Source organism: Strigops habroptila, chromosome 8 (genome assembly GCF_004027225.2).
Source record: "Strigops habroptila isolate Jane chromosome 8, bStrHab1.2.pri, whole genome shotgun sequence".
NCBI lineage: Eukaryota > Metazoa > Chordata > Aves > Psittaciformes > Psittacidae > Strigops > Strigops habroptila.
The window spans coordinates 29,981,981-30,001,986 of record NC_044284.2 but is presented as its reverse complement, the minus strand read 5'-3'; the positions used below and the strand labels follow the sequence as shown (position 1 = coordinate 30,001,986).

General features: G+C 42.0%; 2 protein-coding genes and 1 long non-coding RNA gene across 9 annotated transcripts in view; 1 reads left to right on the top strand and 2 right to left on the bottom strand.

Moving 5' to 3' along the window:
• The window catches only part of PRKCI (protein kinase C iota), a 28,878-nt gene extending 13,497 nt beyond the window's left edge, over positions 1 to 15,381 (bottom strand). Inside the window, exons 1-5 of one of the 3 annotated variants that reach the window (XM_030494410.1) lie at positions 14,697 to 15,381; positions 6,989 to 7,110; positions 2,990 to 3,079; positions 1,593 to 1,643; positions 346 to 431 (exon numbers count right to left, since the gene is read on the bottom strand). In XM_030494410.1, coding sequence (XP_030350270.1) covers positions 346 to 431; positions 1,593 to 1,643; positions 2,990 to 3,079; positions 6,989 to 7,110; positions 14,697 to 14,812 — 465 coding nt within the window. In that variant the 5' untranslated portion in view covers positions 14,813 to 15,381. Of the gene's footprint in view, positions 1 to 345; positions 432 to 1,592; positions 1,644 to 2,989; positions 3,080 to 6,988; positions 7,111 to 10,527; positions 10,558 to 14,696 lie in introns of those variants that run through there. The other 2 variants (XM_030494411.1, XM_030494412.1) reach the window with 2 other exon arrangements.
• Positions 15,382 to 15,765: 384 nt separating this feature from the next.
• On the bottom strand, positions 15,766 to 17,323 carry LOC115612320. The gene is made up of 2 exons (XR_003992944.1): positions 17,191 to 17,323; positions 15,766 to 16,350 (listed from the first exon to the last, which is right to left on the bottom strand). It is a non-coding gene; the product is annotated as an uncharacterized LOC115612320 (long non-coding RNA).
• The window catches only part of PHC3 (polyhomeotic homolog 3), a 32,593-nt gene continuing 29,889 nt past the window's right edge, over positions 17,303 to 20,006 (top strand). For 3 of the 5 annotated variants that reach the window (XR_003992943.1, XM_030496460.1, XM_030496457.1), the window contains exon 1: positions 17,346 to 17,416. The gene's annotated coding sequence lies outside the window, so the exon portion shown is untranslated. Of the gene's footprint in view, positions 17,417 to 20,006 lie in introns of all 5 variants that reach the window. The other 2 variants (XM_030496459.1, XM_030496461.1) reach the window with 2 other exon arrangements.

Genomic DNA, 20,006 nt, shown 5'->3' with positions numbered 1-20,006 from the left:
GAACTGAAAATGTATTTTCAGCTCACAGCCATCTGATGCCAGTGTTCAAGTTTGCCATCTGGAAAGACTTTAAGGGAACACAGGTGCTTTTATATAATCAATATCATGGTTTCATAGTATATGTAAAATGAATTGCGACCAATTTTTTTTTCTATTATAATTATTACTAAATCATCAGGAACTTAAGTTTCCTGAAACTACAGGGTTACCAAAAGTGCAGCTACTACAGACAAACAACAAAAATGAGAATGAAACCACCTTAGAATTTTTCAAGGAAGTGACATAGTAATTACAAAAGTAAGACATCCCTGTATCATGGTTTCAAGTACCCAACACGAATCTCACCCTGTTAAATCGTTTGGCTTGGAAAGTGTGACCATTTGCACAATAGAGCTTTCGCCACCGGCGGGCGCCTCGGCGATAAATGGACTCTAAGAGGAAAAACATATGATTATATCCATAAAAATATAAACACAGAACTACAACATCTTCTCGTGGAGGTTTCTGTGTAGAGTGATTTGCAGAGTAAAGTTTCGCTCCTGCACCTCACAGAAACACAGAGTAATGTTCCAAGTATCTTTTTCATTTTTTAAGTTTTGGAGCAATTTGAAGTAGAATATCCCAATCAACTCAAAATTAATCCTGCTTTTCCAAAGTTACAAGAAATAGCGAGTGAAAAGAAGGGAAACTGCTCAAACAACACAAACACTTGTGTGCAAAGTATGCACCTATATTAGCTAAACTTGAGGAGGAGCTAGGGGGAAGGAGGAAAGACGGTGAATTTCAGGAGCATGCCCTAATCGATAAGATTGCTTGCACAAATCCTCCAGTGGTTTAGATCCACAGCTGCCACTGTTTGGTTATAATTTTAGTCTTCATTAGCAGAGGCGTGTCAGGAACCAAAACCGAAAACTAGAACATACAAAACTACACTGAGCTGCAAGTTTATTTCTAATTCAGCCTGCAACCTCACTTTTTCAGAAAAGCAGCATTACCCATACTGCCGAAGTTAACTTTTAAGCGTGCACATTTACATTTGTCAGGCTTGGATGTCAAGCTGACAGATGTGTGTGTGTGTGTGTAATATACACATGCTCTTTTATAAAACTTCAAGACAGATGGGAAATTACCTCTATCAGCTAATGTAACTTTAGAGGCTTCCAGAGAATACTCCTGGTAGTACCTAAACATCAATGTAAAATTAAGTGATCTCTAAATGGTGAAACAACAAGTCATTACCATTGGTTACAAATCTTTGTTCACATTACTCAGCCAGCAATCTGGTCAAACTACCAAAGACAGGAGTAAGATAAAAAACTGTCACGGTAGAAGAGGCAAAAGCAAGGAAAGCAGAGTGACATGGATAGTTAACAGGAATGTGAAATGCTTATTAACAATGATTCAGAAGTGACAAACAACATTTAAGTTTTGCAAGATTTCTATTCCTTTTAAATATTTAATTTGTAGAGATTTGGATTATTACTAATCCTAAGTGTAGGATGCCAAACCATAGAATATCAAAATTTTTAAAATAGGAGATGTGAATTCTTGATTTTCTGCTCTTTTTAACTGAAAAGCCTACTTATACTTACTATCTTCTCCGGGACAAGGCATGCCAGGCCGTTCTGGTACACACGGGAATACTGCAAGACAGACATTAGCATCTGATTAATTTTATTTTGGAGAGAAAACAAAACTTTAGGTTAAACACAACACTTCTGAAAGGCATTCAACCATTTAGGAATTCAGCACATACTGCGTTTTAACAAAACCTTGTGCAAAAGCAGGTGAGCTGAAAAGCTGCTGCAAAACCTTTTTGCTGGACAACACAGTGATATACATGAGAAATATGAGCAAAAAGCAGAATAAACCAAGTTCTTTCCTAAAGAAAGTAACTAGAAAAAAGTAACAATTCTGGTTTCCTATGTGACCAATCATCACAGTCAGTATTTTGAAATCTTGACTACACACTTATTATATTACAGTGTCCCAACAGCTACGTATGATCTTGTCTACATTAGCCTTTTTTTTTTTTTTCTTATTTCAGTTTATTTAGCTTCAGTAGCTGTCAGAAGTATAACTGGGCAGAGCGCACCCTGGTGCTAGTTTAATCAGAAGCTTATCAGACACAAAAATAAACGGAGAAAGGGCAGATCAAAAAGCATACTAAAGTAATATATACAGAAACAATGACAACATATATAGCAAAAGATTACATTCTTCTTCCACTTTTTAAAAGTCTGTGGGTAGCTGAAAAGCTGTCCCTTCCTTCCAAATGAGCTGATTGTGAACTACATTTTTTGCATTCTTTTGGAGAAGGACCACATTAAGACACTGTAGTGTAGCACCCCCACTAACACGCTTTACAATGATCCCCTGTTCTACTATTATCTCTATTAAACAAACATCTATCTTCTACTTGTAAAAAGGTACAAACAGTAAGAAGTATATCGTGTAGAAGCTACCAAAACAGGCGTATAACCTTGAAAAATAAAATTGAACTATTACACATCAAACAGGGGCACGATATTATTAGATTCAAAACTAAAGTACTTAATTTTAGAAAAATCAAACTTTTGACTAATCTGGCATCACAAATGGAGCTCATCAACTTTTTTTGCTAATATAGGTGCTGCTCTAAAGCACTTATCAATAACAAAGCATAGGACACTGTTATATATCTCTTCCACCATTTGTTGCCAGCAAGCATACAAAGGCACTTGGGATGAAGGAATTAAAGAGACAGGGGCTGTCTTTCATTAATAAACTAACAGGAAAGTATTTTTTCCTCCCTTAATTTAATAAAGAACATGGACAAAGTGCTGACAGCTAAAAAGCACAGTGCATGCTCTTCAGCATCCTCTTTGACAGAATGCCACAATGAGCTTTAATCGAGGAAGTTGTGCAAAAGATGCAGATAAGGCAAGGTAAAAATTCTGCTTACCCACAGGTAGAAAAAAGAGAAGCAATATATTAAATGTCAACATACCATGAATCAGAAGCTCTGAATCCTTGTTTAGTTCATACAACCGAAAGGCCTCTTCTAACTCCAGCTGAGAAGAAACTGTACATGGATCTCCTGAAGAAAGGAGAGAGAACAATACAAAACTCAATCCAATTAGTTCTGTAGCACTCAACACTTCTCTCACAGGCAGATCAAAGATAATTATTGTAGCAAAACATAACAATATTCTCAAGTGTGGTAGCATTTATTTTTAATGCTGTTCAGAGAGAACATCTGAAAATACAGTCATATTGAATACTTTTAGGGAAAATAAAAATATGAGATATTCCCAAGAGACAAGCATATCATAATCACAAAACATCATTGGTTTGGTCTGCTACAAACTGGTTACACAGTGTTTCAGTATGGGAGGTGCAGGTTATCTTCCTGCACCTGAAATCTTTCTAAGATTCCACTGTATTTTGTGGATTTTTAATTAGAACTGAGTCGACTTCTGTTTTCACAGCTGCTTCAACATTGCCAAAACTTTAACCAGGAGGTGCAAAAGCAGTCAGGCCTCCAGTCTTTCCTCAAATCTCAATCAAGACATTTCACAAATCATGTAACCTAAATGAAAATACCCTATTTTTCCAATTTTTAACTACTACTTTTACCCTCACAGGACTATTTGAAGTAAAAACCCTTAAAGAAAGGGCACTAAGGCAGGGAAAAAAGTGTTGAATCTGAATCATCACTGCCCCAAAGAAAAGAAAATACTTCTGGCTACCAGTTCAAGTTTCCCCCTCTATCCACCTACACAAGACGTTGTGTGTGGGATTTATCTTTGCCTACTCGTACTCCAGCACATCCGCAGAACAAGCTTCTTTCTAGCCAAAAACCCATACGGCAAGTCTACTCTCATATAGCATTTCCAGTTTTTATCAGAAACACTACTTTCCACACCCTTAAGTGGTAAACTGGTTGTGGGTAACTGAATTGGAGGGAGGAAGAACAATTTCCATCTCAGCTGAAGTAGATCCAATGTGAAAGTTTTACCACTTTGAGTCTTTGGTCAAAGTCATGGTTTGGAAGTTAACTAGAAACAGTCTATTAACTATTCTCTTTTTGTTTTGTACTACAAGATACCAAAATTAATACAGGTGTTGCTAAGGCTTCAGTGGAACCACACGCTTAGCACGCAGGAAGAACATTTAAAACTCATCCTACAGGAAGTTTTTCAAGTTAATTTTTGTTTCTAATGTATACATTCCTTTCTATTGCTAAAATATTAGCAATAATTTTAAACTGTCCATTTGCAGCATTCTGTCTTTATTCTTTTGTGTGTGTCATAATCCTCAAAATGAGTCTTTGAAGCCAGTTGTAGTCATTTTTCACCATACCACTTCCCCCCTACAATTTAGCCTATCTGGACATCAAACTGCCTACCCACTGCACAAACTTACACAGCACAGAGCACGGGGGAGGAGAAGGAACAACTGTATCTACCCAGACTCTCTCTCTGAGAATCAACAAACCAGTTTTTCTTCATTTGTTTCCGACACTTGTGCAAACAGCTTTGTGTTTCTTTTTGGCAGAAGAAAAGGAGGCTCTCAAGAACATACACCATATTTCAAACTAGAAGCAGAAGGTTTATATACATACTCTTTCAACAAGTTCAGAATAGTAGTACAAATTTTGCAGCCAAAGACAGCTGGGGTGTCATAGGAAAACATTTACCTTCGAGTTACACAGCTAGAAACAAAAGACTGAACATAAACATAAGGCTAGTGTGTATCCTACAGGCCATTTTAGAAGACAGGTAAGATAAACTGACCACATACAGCTAAGGTAGAAATTTGTCTAAAATCAAATCAAGTTTGTTCTATTTTCCAGTTGCACCTGAGCATTTTTTGAAGCAATTCCACTCAACTAAATTAGATCTGCCTTTGTTTGCCACTACCTCTATGAAATAAAAGTAGTTATACATGATGTTCTGCACCTTGCAAAAACTAAAAGGACACTCAGCATATGACAAATAAAAAATCTAGTTGCATCACACCTCTGATCAAGCAGTTTAGTCAGGAATTAGCGAAGAGATGGCCTAGACCCTGTATCTTGTCTTGTTCTATGCGAAGCACAGGTAATAATGTAACAAGTACTAGTCCACAGTATACATATTTCTTTGTGCTACTATTAAAGAGTAAACTTCAGTCTCAGCAAAGAGGATGTGCTCCAGGAAGTCTCCAAGAAAGCCAATTATGAGTTTCTAGAAAGAATACCAACTGAAAACACTGAAGAGAATTGGGGAGAGAGGAAGAGAGGCGGCAGGGGTCTCGGCAAGAAGCCATGCATAATAGATTCAAGAGTGACTCATAATAAAGTTGGGGGGATTTTTTTTAAACACGCTCCTTGTCACCAGATTAACTTTTTCTCCACTGACATTAAACTGGAAGCCAGTGACCAAGGCAAACATGGATTGTTTGTGAAAACTGAATCCTATGACTACATTGTTTTCATGTATTCACAAACTGCAGTGTTCCTTTTTTTAAACCTATCTCTAATTAAAAAGCAGAAACTGAGACAGAACAAAGTGTTGCTTCAAGTAAATTGACTCCAAACAAAATTTTCTACAAATGTTTTATTAAAGCAAGATACGTGCTTCTTACTATGACTGACACTGCAGACTCTTCCTCTTCAGTGAGGAGTCTATTTTCCTCCCTGAGATAAAACAAAAGCAGCCAGCTTATTTACTATTTACTTATTTACGCTTTACTTATTACTATGAAGTAAATGCTCGACCCAAATAGCACCACTGCACAGTTCAGTCATAAATACAGTTTGTTTTACTTTACTGCATCTGCCTGGTATAAATAACTTTAGAATGATGAGGGGAACAAAGAAGAAGAAGGAAAAAAATTAAAAAAAAAAAAAAAAAAGAGGGAAAACCTGCTCAGGTTCCCAAGAGCACATGATCTTCAACACATCTGCCTGTATAGCACTTCCAAAAAATCAGCATTGGTCCATGTTTAGCTTTAAGCTCTCAATAAACTGGAAGTCGCCCAATTTTGAATAGGAAAGCCCTGAGAAGGGGAGGAAGGAGTTCTATAAGCACCATTTATGCTGATCACTGCACACAAATACTAATCGCTGCCAACAAATCACTGCACATTATGGCCTTTTATGTATTGCATCAAGTACTTAGCATGCTAAAATAACTCAACAGCTATTTCACAGTTTAGATGTCTCTTCGGCATAGCCCAAAACCTACAAACAGAATACACCAATTCCACAAAGAAAACAGGAACTACAAATAACCTTTTCAAAAAACTACTAACGTATGCATACAGCTCAATTGGACTACATCTGTTAAGGGAAAGGGAGAACAGATGCTAAACTCTTCTTTCATCCGAGGTAAACTCTTACATGGATAACTTTGATGCTAGAGATGACTAAAGTTCTCAGCCAAGGCTGTTACTGCACTTTGATGAAAAGTTACTATATATCATTTGGACAACTAATTTCTCTTTGAATATTCTGAAAGAGTTTTATCAGTAGCTATGGGTTAATAGACTTTAGGTTGCTAAAGTAACAGCTCATACAAACACTCAAAATATAATGGTTTTGCTTACACATACAACTCGGCTATCTATTAAATTTCATCAATATTTCAGATAAATACTGTAATTTGTGTAATTTAAGGTTAGTTTAGATCTTTTTCAAAGATTCAAGACTTACGGGGAACCATGGTCGTCTTCTGAAGTATGTTCCTCTTGTAAGAAATCCTAACACTGAATTCACATTTTGATAGTCACCAAGGTTTTATTTGATAAAAAGAGCATGTTTTAAACCACAACCTTTTCACTAAGGTTCACTAAGATATACTTACAAAGGCATTGCTTAACCATTCTTTTTGGAGTCAGATATACTATTTCTAAAAATATACTTATGTTTCATAAGCTTGTCTTATGAAGGTAGAGGGAAAGGAAAAGATGAAAGAGAGGAAGGCTAGACGGCTGAACAACATACTGATCTGTACTGATTTACCTTCTTCATCAATCCATTTCATGGTGAAAAGCTGTTCGTTGTCAAACGAGCACATGTCTCGAACTTCACTGCACAGTCCCTCAAATGAGATGGAAGGTTCAAAATAGGTAATCATGATGTCCCTGAGAAAGAGAAAAATAAATCACTGAACCTATACTGTAATATGTAACACTTGATCATCACCTCTAACTCTTTCCACGTACCACTAATATAAACCCCATCCCTGCTGCAGCCCCTAGAAAAATATTAAAGTCAAACACATAAGTTCCCTTCCTACAGCAGTCAGGCTCCAGGTGGTTTTTATTACCAACTACTTGACACTGAATCCTCCAGGTATCTGCTTAAGAAAAAGTAACATTTAAATACCCAAATAATTGAAGTGAGTTGCAGCAGATATTAACCACACACACAAATGAGATACATTATACCAGTGGAAACTGAAGAATGAAATGCTACAAAAATTTTGAAGGACATTATTAGGATATAATAGCTGAGTTTGCGCTTTAACAGTTATTTTGTTATTAGCAAAATGTTGTAAGAACATACACATGTTCAGCTACATTTTGATTGTGTAGATGTTATGAAAAATTAATGGAAACTATTAAACAGGTTTCCTAGTGGATTGGGGAGGATGTTCCAAATATTGAAAATGCCTTTAAAAAAAGGAACTCACAATGCTTCACTGCAGTGACGGGGAAGACTTAAAATCTACTACTTTACTGTTATGCAGAATAGGTATTTCTGTTATAATTAAGATTAAAAGTTAGTTAACCAGGTGCTTAAAATGTGTTAACATAAAATGCTGAACCACTGTCTTGGTATTTGCTGGGTCTTAAAGGGGAAACAGGTGACTCAGGGTTGCAGTCCTTCAAACAAAGGATTTCAGAGATACAGTCCAGAGGAAGGCAGAAGGCTGTTTACCACACTACTTTTCAAACACCTTTTATAAGCCAAATGTTTGAGCTACGAGACTAATCTTCAAATAAAAAGCTCAGGTAGTTGAGTTTAGTTTCAGTTGGAGCCAGCCACCAGCTCTATTTGGTAGGGGTGAGAGGGGAAATATTGAAGCAACTATCGAAGTTTCTATCCTGTCGAAATTGACATCAACATTCCTGCCAGACTAAAGTGCACGTATACAGCAGGTTAAACCTTTACATCATCTTGTGCATTGGGCAGACTGGTAACAAGGTGGTGACTTAACATGACATACTGTGGTCGCTGAACCTGAACCAGTTTCAGGAGTGGCATAGAACACACACGACAAACATGCCTGCCCAGGCTCCTCTAAGTTCAGCAGCATGAATAAAGTAAACTAGCAATTTCTAAGCACTCAATAAGAACAGCAAGCCTACTTCTGGATTTACGAGCACAATAGGAGTTAGCGTAGTTACAGGAAAGACTCCAGTAAGCAGGGTAGTGAAATGACACCTCTTCAGTAATCTGGATAAAGCAGTCAAAAAGCTGCTACATTATTTGGTTAAGGAATTGCTCCTCTTCTTTTCACACAAGACAAAATGCAAAACAAACCAGTATTTAGACACAGTGCAGTACTTTGGGGCAAACTGGGCTTTGTTTGAAACACCTGATTGCACCCATTCCACAAGGCAAACCGTGTTCTCTCCGATAAAGGTTTCCCTTGGCATCCTCTCTCAAAATACAAAAACTGCAAACCCAATGCCAACGTTTGTCTCTACGAACAGGGGTGCATTTAACAGTGCACTACTGTTACCGACACACAGGCATCAACCAAAGACAAACCCACAAGATCCTATTACGAGGCAAAGTCTTAACCTGTATTTCCTGTTTTTCAGGGAAGGAAATGAGGCACTGCTTACTTAGTAGCTTCACTGATTTTGTGCTAAAGTTTACCATCCCTTCATTTATTTACATTTTACTGCAGATATATTCACTTTGGAATATTTTCTTAAATAAAAAGTTAAGTTCTGAAGGGCACTGAGAAGTCAGAGTTAAGTATTTCAATTACTGCAGTTCATTTTGTGGTTGAATAGTATATAATGAGAGAGAGCATGTTAAAATAAGTGGTGACTGCATGACTATTACTGTCAGACAAGCAAAGAGAGTTAGGTGACAGACCATCATCTCAAGAGACTGTCATCACTGATGCTCTAGCAAAAATGAAGATTAAAAAATATATCTATATTAGCAAAATCTGATCATCAGGTTTTCAAACTCGATGATTCAAGTTCACTTAAAATAGATTTATTTGTACTTCAGTGAAGAAAAAGTCACAACATACCACATAGTGAGCGGCCCAGTATCTGTATCTATAAGAAGAAATTGAAAAAAACCTCTTCCTACTTGTTGCTACTTTTAAGTAGCAAAAGAGTTGCCCTTCAAATAAAAGGAAAGTTCAGTCATTTCAGAATTTAAGCGAGTTCCCTAAATTACTACTCTAATACCTCCAAGAGGACACGTATTAAATTACAGGACACAGGACAATTATTAAATCCATTTGGAAGATGTTACCATCTCTGTTATAACCACAAACACTTATCAGGCTTTCAGGGATCCCTAGCTAATAGCAATATAAATATATGTATGAGTACGAACAAGGTTCCACAAGCAACATCTAGCATACTTTTTCCAGAGATGTGAAGCCAGCTTTATGTAACACAGAAACTGAAAGATTACTGCTTTTCCTACAAGCTTTATTTTGCCATTTTAACAATACTGATGACAATGACATCTTCTACTGAGGCAGGTCTCACTTTCGGAGTGGTTCTGTTACCACACCTTTGCATTATATGGTGTTTTCCACTCTTCTTACACAAAAAAAAACAAACTGATGTCTTCAATAGAAAAAAGCTGTGTTCACTCAAGCTAAGACAAAGACAAAACTCTACTGAGATGAAATTTGGCATTTTAAACAAAAATTAGGAGGCCAAGTTAAAGAACAAAGGAAAGTTAATGCGGACCATAGCCTGCTGCCTGGCACGAAAAAATACAAAACGCTTTCCCTCACTAAGACATGGGGAAACATAATCTTGAGAACAACCCTCTCCTGATGAAGATAAGCTTATACGCTGCTTTTAATAAGCATGTTTGTTATAAAGCTATTCTAAAGCATAATATCCTTATTTGTCTTCTCATGATACACACAAGGAATTAGAAGAAAATCTGATTAAAGCACACCCTTTGCAGCACCACATCAGGATGTGACAACTCTTACTACAGAAGTACCATGTTTTTTAGAACTTGTTTTAGGACTATTATAATAGGTCTTAATCAGGGACTTGAGAGTAAGAAACATGCAAATAAACAAGACAGTACTTGTCATGAATTACTGTCACTTAGCATGTTGTCATTTATATCTTCCATGAATATTAATAAAGGATCATTTTATTCACACTAATAAAAGGCCTGTGTGAATCCCTACCCTGCAAATCTAAGAATCAGTAAAAGATAAACCATAGGAAGACTGAGAAAATGCAAATGACAAATCTAAACACAAACACTAAAGAACAGGTTTTAAATATCTCTAGAAGACCATGAATGAACCTCATCACTGTCTTCCTGACCTTTCCTGAGATAAGTTTTCCTCATGCCTTTTCTTTAACAGATCATTCAACAGTCAAAATATCCCTCAAGGGAAGAAAAAACCAAAAAAACAAAACAAACAAAAACAAAAAACCAAAACACCCCACAAACAAAACAACAAACAAAAAACCCAAAACCAACCAAACAAAAAAAAACAAACCCCAAACAAAAAAAAACCAAAAAACCAAAAAACCACAAAAAACCAAAAACCCCACAAAAAAACCACCAAAAAACACCAAAAAAAACCCAAAACAAAAAACAACACAAAAAACCCCACACAAAAAAGCGCCCCCAAAACAAAAAAAAACCCACAAAAAAATTCACACAAAAAACCCACCCCAAAACCCCCCCCCCAAAACCACGAGCCCAAACAAAAACAAACAAACAACCAACCCAAACAAACCAAAAACCCCAAAACCCCCCAATGCCAACAGTTAAATGCAATTCAATATCTGCATCTCATTTTTCACTTCTGAGGTTAAACTTCTGAGAGAACAATCCACTGTAAGAAGAGAGGTCTCAAACTGCCTGCATACACAATCTATTTCTGGAAAAAGTTTATCACCAGAAAATCAAATCAATATTGAAACAGTAAGGAGGGGTGAAAATGTGTTCACAGGCTTAGACTAAAGCTTTCTCAAGTGGAACACCCTCCTATGGGGAACTGGATCCTCGACAGACAACAGAAGACACTGAGCTGAAGAACTGATCAAGACAAAGCATAAAGGACGTGTGAACTCAAAAATTCTTAAGAAATTAATTTCCTGGAATTAAGATTAATATGACAGGACTGTCAGGAGCATTCTTCATTTGAACCAAACCAAACAGAAAATGAGCAAACCACTGGTAACCTATGCCTTTAACTATATTAAAAGTGTAACCTACATTACAGCCTACACAGAGTAGGTAAAGAGTGCAAAATCTATATTGGGCACTGAAAGAACGCAAGCTAGCAGTCCTAATAATGACAGTAAAAATGGTTCCTCAAGTTTATTGCTTGGTTGTGGTTTTCTTTTTTAAATCAACAATGTTAATTCTACAGGATTCCTAGAGCACAAGCAGTGTACTACTCCTATCTGCTCTCTACTACTACAGTGCAATCCTGTATTAATGATATAACAGCTTCTTGTACTGAACTGACAAAAAGCATCTAGAAGAAATGAGATAAGACAAAAGGTAAACTTGGAATAATATCAGAAAGCTGAAATGGTTGTAATTACAGATGCTGTTCACCTTTAAAGCTGCTGTGTCATCAAAAAGTAAGTAACATTGGTCTAAGAGTAAATCCATAAAAACTCGGTGTATTACATACACTGCGCAGATTATGGTAACTCTTTAAAATAGACAAGACTGTTTTCAGCATTTTAAAGAATCAGCCCTATGAGAAAGATAAGCATGGCTTACCCAAGAAAAGGAAATAGGCGGACAAACTCAACCTAATGCCATAATTTCCAAGTCCTGAGAATTCCCCACCCCCTTACTGTCATCATCACTGCTCATTTTAGGAAAATTTTCCTTCCTGGTTTCACGTATTTCATTAATTAAAGATAAAGAATTACCACTGCATGGTTGAATGAAGCAAAGGCCTTTCAAAGAGTTCTTCATGAAAGCTTTTGTCTTGGCTGAGAAAAGCAATTAGGCTCTTGGCCAGCCTAAGCGCTGTTTTGGGGATTCAGGTTCAGCTCTTTGCTCCAAGTCAGTAAGCACGGCATCTCAGGCCCCAGGCGAGTATCCCGACTATCAGATTCCCAACTGTTTCAAGAACAAATCTGTGCTTCTGAATACTGAGGTTTTATTCTTTAACCAGAAACTCCTTCTGGAAGATGAAAAGACCTTCCTATCAAGACTTTCACAATAACTTCTACAACCTACTTAAATGCTTCTATTAAAATGAAATTAAGAGAGATTAACATTTCCTGATTAACGCTATTTCCCATTAAATCCTCTATCCAGCTCTAATCTTGAGACACTTTACTTGACAAAAGGGGAAAATGCTGACTTTGATAATCAGCATTTAGAGTCTCAGTCTCCAAGTTGCTGCAGTGTAAGTGCAGGTAAAGTGTTTTGCTTTGATACCCACTTCTCGATAGCTCTAGTCCAAGAAAGTGGCATGAGACATGCCATTGTAAGGAAGTAGAGAGAATAATTTATTTGGCTCTCGAAACAAATCATGACTAAGGCATTCAGCTTGTTAGTTTGTTGGTATTTGCAATGGTTAACCAACATCCTATGTGACTCAGTATAGTTATTAAAAGTAAACTTGGTAATTGCATTAACAGATAAAAAGTCAATAGATGAGACTCAAAAGAAACATTCCCCTCTCTCTGAAATTATTATCTAATATTTAAAGTGTCATGAGCCAGCATTCCTGTCCAGTGTAGCAGTTTCCCTCCTCACTCCCACAACCCTGAGCTGCTTTCTCTGTTCTTGCACCACAGCCTCCCTGTGCTAAAGCAAGAATTCATGTGATTGCAACGTGGAAATGATCAAGATTAAAACTGACCCAGCAGAAGAAAATTAAATGGTTTTAACCCAGCACAGCTCCCACTTTAATTCACTGCCAGACCAAATGAACAATTCTGCCAGCCAATAGCCAGGGGCATCTCCATGTCCTTAAGAAATGGTGGATTAAAGGAACTGTAAAACAAAGAGTTTAGAATTTCATGTACTACGACTTGGACAATGTTTCATACATCTCTTAAAGCCACAGATTGTGCCAGTCTCTACAGAACTTCTAGAGATTTCTGGCAAGAAAAGCCCCAAAGCAGACACAAGCCCGAAATCAATCAATCAGCATGATTTCTGTACCTCTCTTAAAATTATAAAGATAGAGATAAGAGACTGTAAATACCGTAAATGCAATAAACCTTTCCTTGTACTTAATACAGGTAACTGGAAGGAAGCTGTGAAGAGTATCATGTGTTCACTCAATCCAAAACCACAACCTACATTTTTTTCTGCTTAGATCACCTCCTCTCAAACTTAATGGCCCAATGAACCACCATCAACCCTTGCACTCAAGACTTTTAAAGTTAGGTCCTATAACTGTTACTATTTGATAGGGTGTTGTGATGCCAAAGCAGATGCTTCTCCTGCCTTATATATTATTGTTGGAGAACCACTGAATTAGACCAGCAAAATTCAGATTTTCATTGTGCAGACCTCTAGCACGTTGGGTTTTGTTTGGCTTGGGGTTATTTAATTTTTTGGTTTGGTTGGGTTATTTTGTTGGTTGTTTGGTTTTTTTTTTTTTTTACACTGGAAGCATAACTAACAGTAGATCTGTCTTAAATTACCATTCACAGACTCCCTCAGAAGTCACTCAGTCCCTGGGAAACAGCCTAAAAACTGATGAAGTAGGTTTTCATCCAAACACTCTCTTCCTCTAGACTTGAATATCAATTAAAGCATAGGGACCAGGACCAAAGCTGGACCCTGAACATATATTTTCAAGTACGAATTTTGGCATGTGTTCTGCAATGAGGTGTTACGAAGGAATACGCAGTCATTACTGACAGCAAGTAAACAACTAGAGCCCTGGGGTGTAAGGAAGCGGGGTGAGCAGGGCAGGGGAGGCCCCTCCGGTACGTCTATCCTTGCTTACCGGCAAGGCCACCAAGGGGGGAGAGCGGCTGTGCCGGCGCTGAGCCCCCGGCCCCCGCTGACACCCAAAAACCGAGAAGAGGCTCCTCCAAACAAATCTTCCAGACCAGCCGGGTTCAGAGCAGCACTGGAAGTCATTTTAACATGCTCTTTAGTCGTAGGGGGTGTTTTTTCCCCTCCACTCTTTCGCTATTCCCCTACAAGTAAGTGGATGTCCAGGACTCGAAATGTTAACGTTACAGTAAGCGCACCGAAAAACTCCTCTTTAAGACCTCTCATTCTAGGAGCCATCACTGTCAGAAACCCGCGGGCAGCCGTGCCTGGCTTCAGCCACCGGCAGGGAGCTAGGGACGTTCTCGACCCACCGCACCCCGCGCTGGAAGGGAGCCCGCTCCGCCCGCCCCGGGGAAGGGTCTCCGGGAGGGCACCCACCGCTCCCGACGTACCGGGCAGGGCAGCGCCGGCCCCGCCGCACCGCGCCAGCCCCCGCCTGTCCGGGCCCCACCTCCCGTCCCCACCACCCCCGGGGCTCCGCGCCCTCACTCACCCCTTGTAGTAGGCTTTCACCCGGACCTGGTGGGCGCTGTCCCCACCGAGGCCGCCACCTCCGCCGCCCGGAGCCGACATGGTGCTGTTGCCGCTGCTGTCCCGCTGCGTCGGCATCCCCCCACCCCGCGGCGGGCAGCACCTCCGGGGCGGCGGACGAGAAGAGGGCTGGGGGAGCGGTAGGCGGCTGCGCGACCCCCGCCGCTCCCCGCCGCCTCCTCACACCGCCAGGCCGGGGCGGGTGGGACCACGGGGTGGGGAGCGGGGAGCACCGGAGAAGGAGCAGGGGGAGAGCGCGGAGCCGTGCGGAACGGTGCGGGAGGGGAGCACAGGTCCTTCCCCGGCAGGAGGGAGGAGCCACCCCGTCCGCGAGCGGTCAGCAGCTCCGCCGTCCGGGAAGGCGGGCGCTACGCCGCCTGTATACTCCCCCTACACACGCGTGCTACGTGGGCTCTTCCCCGCGGGACTCTGGCGCACACCTGTGGAGCGGAACGCTCCACGCCGAAGCGGACAGGGGGAGGCGGCGGCGGCGCAGAGACAGCCGGTATTCCCGTAGCGAAGCCGCCGGAGCGGGCCGCCCCCGGCCAGACGAGCCAAAAGCCACACGAAGGCCCCTCTTCTCCCTTCCCCTAGCCCGGGACAGCGGCACGCACTGCCGCTGCCAACGCACACACTTGGTACAGCCCGCCGCGAGGCATGCTGGGGCGGCTGCGCGGCGTTGGCGCCGGCGCGGCGGGACGGAGCGGTGCCGGCAGCGCTGTGGCAGCGGGCGGCCGCTGCCGAGCCGCCCGGCTGGCGTGCAGGGGTGGGCCTCTTGCGGCAGCAGCTCATTCCGCAGGGTTTCACACAGCCAGAGCGGCGCTTGGGGAAGGAGCCAAGGTGGAAAACTCGTCCCTTTCCCTGGGTACCGAGAGGACTGTCCCTGCTCTAAGGCCTGAAGAGCCAGCAACGCCCACAGCGGCGCTGTGTGGAAAGCGGCCGCTGTGTAAGCAGCGGAAGCGCAGCCGCGGACCAGGTTCTCCGCCTGAGCGATGGTGTTAGCCGAGAGAAGAACACATAACCACTCTAAGGAGGTTATATGTGGTGCTTTATTCCGAGGCCCCGGGAACCAGGGGTACCCACCCAAATCTGGTTCCGAAGACCGTTACAACGTGCTCACAATTTATCCTGTAAAGTATTACATATGCATCACCTTTCCCACTATGCTGATACATATTCATGACCTATCCCCGCTTCGTATTATAATGAGTACAAAAGTCATTTCCATATGTTCTGCGCTTGCGCAGTGCCTCCTGGTGGTCGTGGGCAGGGGTCTCAAGATGAAGTAAGTAGTCTTCCTCAGATGAAGTAAGACGTCTTCCTCGCTGTGTACTTTTCACCTTTTGAGTCCTGGATAGGTTCCAACGATGATGCTTTCACCAGCATTCTTCTTATCTCTTTCTGACTGGTACTGGTATGCATCTTCGTTTCTTATCTTAAAGGTTCTGCTTTGAAGTAACCTGGGGAGTACTGCTTCGCCTGGGGAGTACTGCTTCGCTTGGATAGTCTCATATATTTATCTCCACATCCTAGTTACCAAACTTTCCAGTAGCCTTGAGTGCAGACACCCAGCTCGGCCAAGGTCTGTCTTTGCTGTCAGGACTTTTTATGCGGTACTAAAAAAACTCAGCAAGTTTCAAACTGTTAGCAACAGGCTTAACGGAACATAAATCAAGCAACTCACAAGTCTAATTACTCTATATATCTAACAATGGCACAGAACCAAACCCATCACTAGTGCCTAAGCACCAGGAAAACCAGACCCGGACACAGTAACTGTGCCTTTCGTACCGTGACTCTTGTGCCGGATTTCTCACTACCCACCCGGTCTGAGAGGTGAAAAATTCAGGATTTCAGTTCAAAACCACTGCAGAAGCGGCATGCTGCCCTTCGGCAGCCAACACAGAGCTGATGGCAGCAGGAGCTGCTCAGCAGCAGTGGCAACGTGCTTCTCACAACCTCTGTCAAGTAGAATCTTTACCTGTGAAAATCCTAAAGAACCCATTCAACATGCCCTGCCCACAAGACAGTACATTCGCTTCAGTGAAGCTTTAATTATCATGTATCAAATGGCTCATGTATTTTTTTCCAAAAGTAACATGAAGGATGCTTTTTAACTGGGGTGTGGGGGTGAAGAGGTGTGGTAAACAAAAGGTGTTCTATTAAAACTGTTACTTGTCAGTCACTTTATCATTGCAAGTAGTATTTCCTTCCAGCTTTGCCTATTAATACATCAACAGCTTCTCTGATTACACATACTGCCCAGCGTCTCCTGAACAGATAGATGTTTCTGGTAATCCTAATAAATGGAGAACCCTCGTTTCCCTCTGCTAAAGCAAAAACGACTATCTTTTTTTCCACTATCCCCCGCCACGCTCCAGTCACATCGCATCTGTCTGTATATACCACCACAGAGTTCAGCTTTATGCAAGATCTGCACTTCCCAACCAACACACCTCGCTCTTCCTCGTTGCGGTGAGGTCCGCCCCGCTGCCCGGCAGCCGCGGAGAGGCTCCGCCCAGGCCCCGCCGCAGCACCTCACGAACGACGCCGCGCTCCAGGCACAACATGGCGGCGGAGGCCGTCACGTGCCCGGCGCCGGCGGCACCCCGCGCGCCTGCGCGGCACCTCCCCGGAGGGAGGCGAGAAGATGGCGGAAGCGGAGTGAGCGCCTTGTCCGAGGCGAGTCTCCCGGCGGGACGCGCGGAGGAGGGGGAGCGGCAGTGGCAGGCCCCGGCCAAGCCGCGGCGGGGCGCGTAGGCGGGGACCCGCGCCCTGACAGCGCCCCGCAGCGGGCCGGCCCCGCGCGGGGAGCGGGCGCCGCCCCTCCCGCCCACCTTTTCCCCACTGCCCGGCGGCGGCTGCCGCCTGTGGGGCTGCTGAGGGCGGCGGCGCTGGGCAGGAGCGCGGCTGCTGGGCCGGGCGAGGCCGCGGCCCGCTGCGAGGGGATAAGGGGGTGGGTCAGCCCGGCGGGCCTGGCCTGCGGCCCAGGGCCCTGCCGCTGCCCGAGGAGCAGCCCCGGGGCTCCCGAGGCTGCCGGGCCCGGGCAGCCCCGCGCGGGGTTGTGCCGGTTCGCGGGCAGGTTGCACCGCGCAGCGTGGATTGTATTTCGACAGAGCATAGTTCTAAATTTCCCTTTTTTGTTGTTTTTTAGCGACCCCAAGGCTTGGGCAAGGTTGGCCTGTATGCCCGAGCTAAAGTGGAGGGAAAGAGAGGGTGTATTTTGGAGCCTTTAGTCACATACAGAAATGCTCATAGGGGTTAGACTTGGAGGATGTTTTCGTTTATTTTCTGTGGTGTGTACCCCTGGAGTTGTAAGGAGAGGTCATGAATGGAAGGAGTAAGCTCTACATGTTTGAAACAAAAGCAAACCTATTTTCAAATATGAGTTACATTGCAATTTGTGAGTGGTGTTTGTTGCTACCGTGATGTTTACCTAAAATCAGCTTTCTAAAACATGAGTGGTGACATTTTATCCACTGTGAGGTAGTTTAACATTATTGGTATAGAATAGCAAGTTTGTTTTTTTTACTTCAGGTATTTGACCAAAAAAATATAAAGGGGACAAAAATTTTTAGTATTTACATTATGCACAGTGTAACTTGAAATTATGTCGTGTCTCATACCGTTACTGCTTGAATAAATGCTGCTTTTCAATATGATTTTCTGTTGTGCTTTGTATTTTGGGCTTGTTTAAAATCCGTAGTGGTGGTTTAGTCTGTTTTCTAAAATTTACTTTGCATTACAGAGCTTCTTTTGAGTTTGATGTTGCCTGTGAGCAACTTTCTGTGAGGATTTCATCATACGTTTAACAAAGTTAATTTTACTGTGATTTAGGAGTTTTGCCTGTTTGATAGCTGAGTACTTGATGAACAATGTCAGAAGATTATTTTCGGTTTTAACTAAGGGGGTTTTTTATAACTGGAGGTGGTCTCTGCATATACAGTGTTGTAAAGTAAATGAAGGAGACACCATAAAGGCAGTCTGATTTTAAGTCTGTAATAGCTTTTATGCTTTCTGTCATAAAATAGCCATCCGCTAAATTGCAGTGGGTTCTTGGTTCCCTTGCTAAACACAACCACTTTTTATGTATTTCCTCTTCTCCCTTAAACATTCCGCTTCTCAGTGAAAGAGAGCAGAGGTTCCTAACAAGTGTCATTTGTTGGAACACTTTGCTGTTCCTTCAGCCGGAAGAGGGCACGCTATTTCTGCGTGTTGGTGCTGTGCCGTGTTTGTTGCGGTAGGACTAAGGGCTGCAAGTAGGCATCTCGTATCTAAGTGTGGGGTCAGAGGAGGACTGGAGATGCACCTCAGTGCCAGGCCACGCTGAACCAAAGTTTAGGAGCGATTTCCTGTTTTCATTGTACATCCATTGCAGGAGCAACTTGGACAACTGTTTTTGAAAATGAGGCACTTCCAGCAAAAGGGTTAACAGCTCTCGGGGGGTGAATTGATGGAATAGCTGGTAGAGTGGGATACACCGCACATCTCACTAATAATGCATCAAAAGCATGGCTGTGAATGAAGGAAATAAAACATCCGATGTTGTTTTCTTAGGCTGATTTAACTGGTTGCATAACTCTTTGCTAAAACCAGCTAGACAAGTTGTAGGTACAAGTATTTCTATTTGCTTTTAATGTTCTCTGGAGGGGGACAGGACTCTTTTTTTCAAGGTACTTTTCATTAGCGTTACATGAAATGAACGAAAAGTGGGTTTAGAAGGGATGCTGGCTTCATTGCAGTTGAAGTGGTTAACCCCTGTATGTTAATTTGTGCTCTAATGTAGGTAGACAAATGGCATCAATAATGCGCAACAGATCTGAATTTTTCACAACAAAGCCATATTTTTTTTCTTCAGTGTTAATAGTAGGGATCTCTGCTTTTAGAGCATGCTTTAGTGCCATGAATGTTCTTCGATAGCAAAGCATAGAAGTATACAATACAGTGGTAGGTGTGAGGTCCTTAGGTAACATCTATCTATTAAAGTTTAGTTATTCCAAGTACTCAGGAGCTACGGCATCACACGCGGTTATTTCTCTACTTGCAAAGCAGTTGTGTTTTGAGAGGTGAAGCTAGCAGCCTGGCAGCATTGCATTTCTGCTTTCAGCTGTGTGAGTTGAAACTCCTATTTATGTTCCTGTTTGATGCAGCATCCAGTGGGTGGGTTGTTAAACACTTGGCAATGCTGCATTTTTACTAGTACGCTGCAGCTCTTTCATTATTTTTCTGAGCCCTTCTTTGTTTTAAGAAGGAAACACATCTTCTCCCCCCA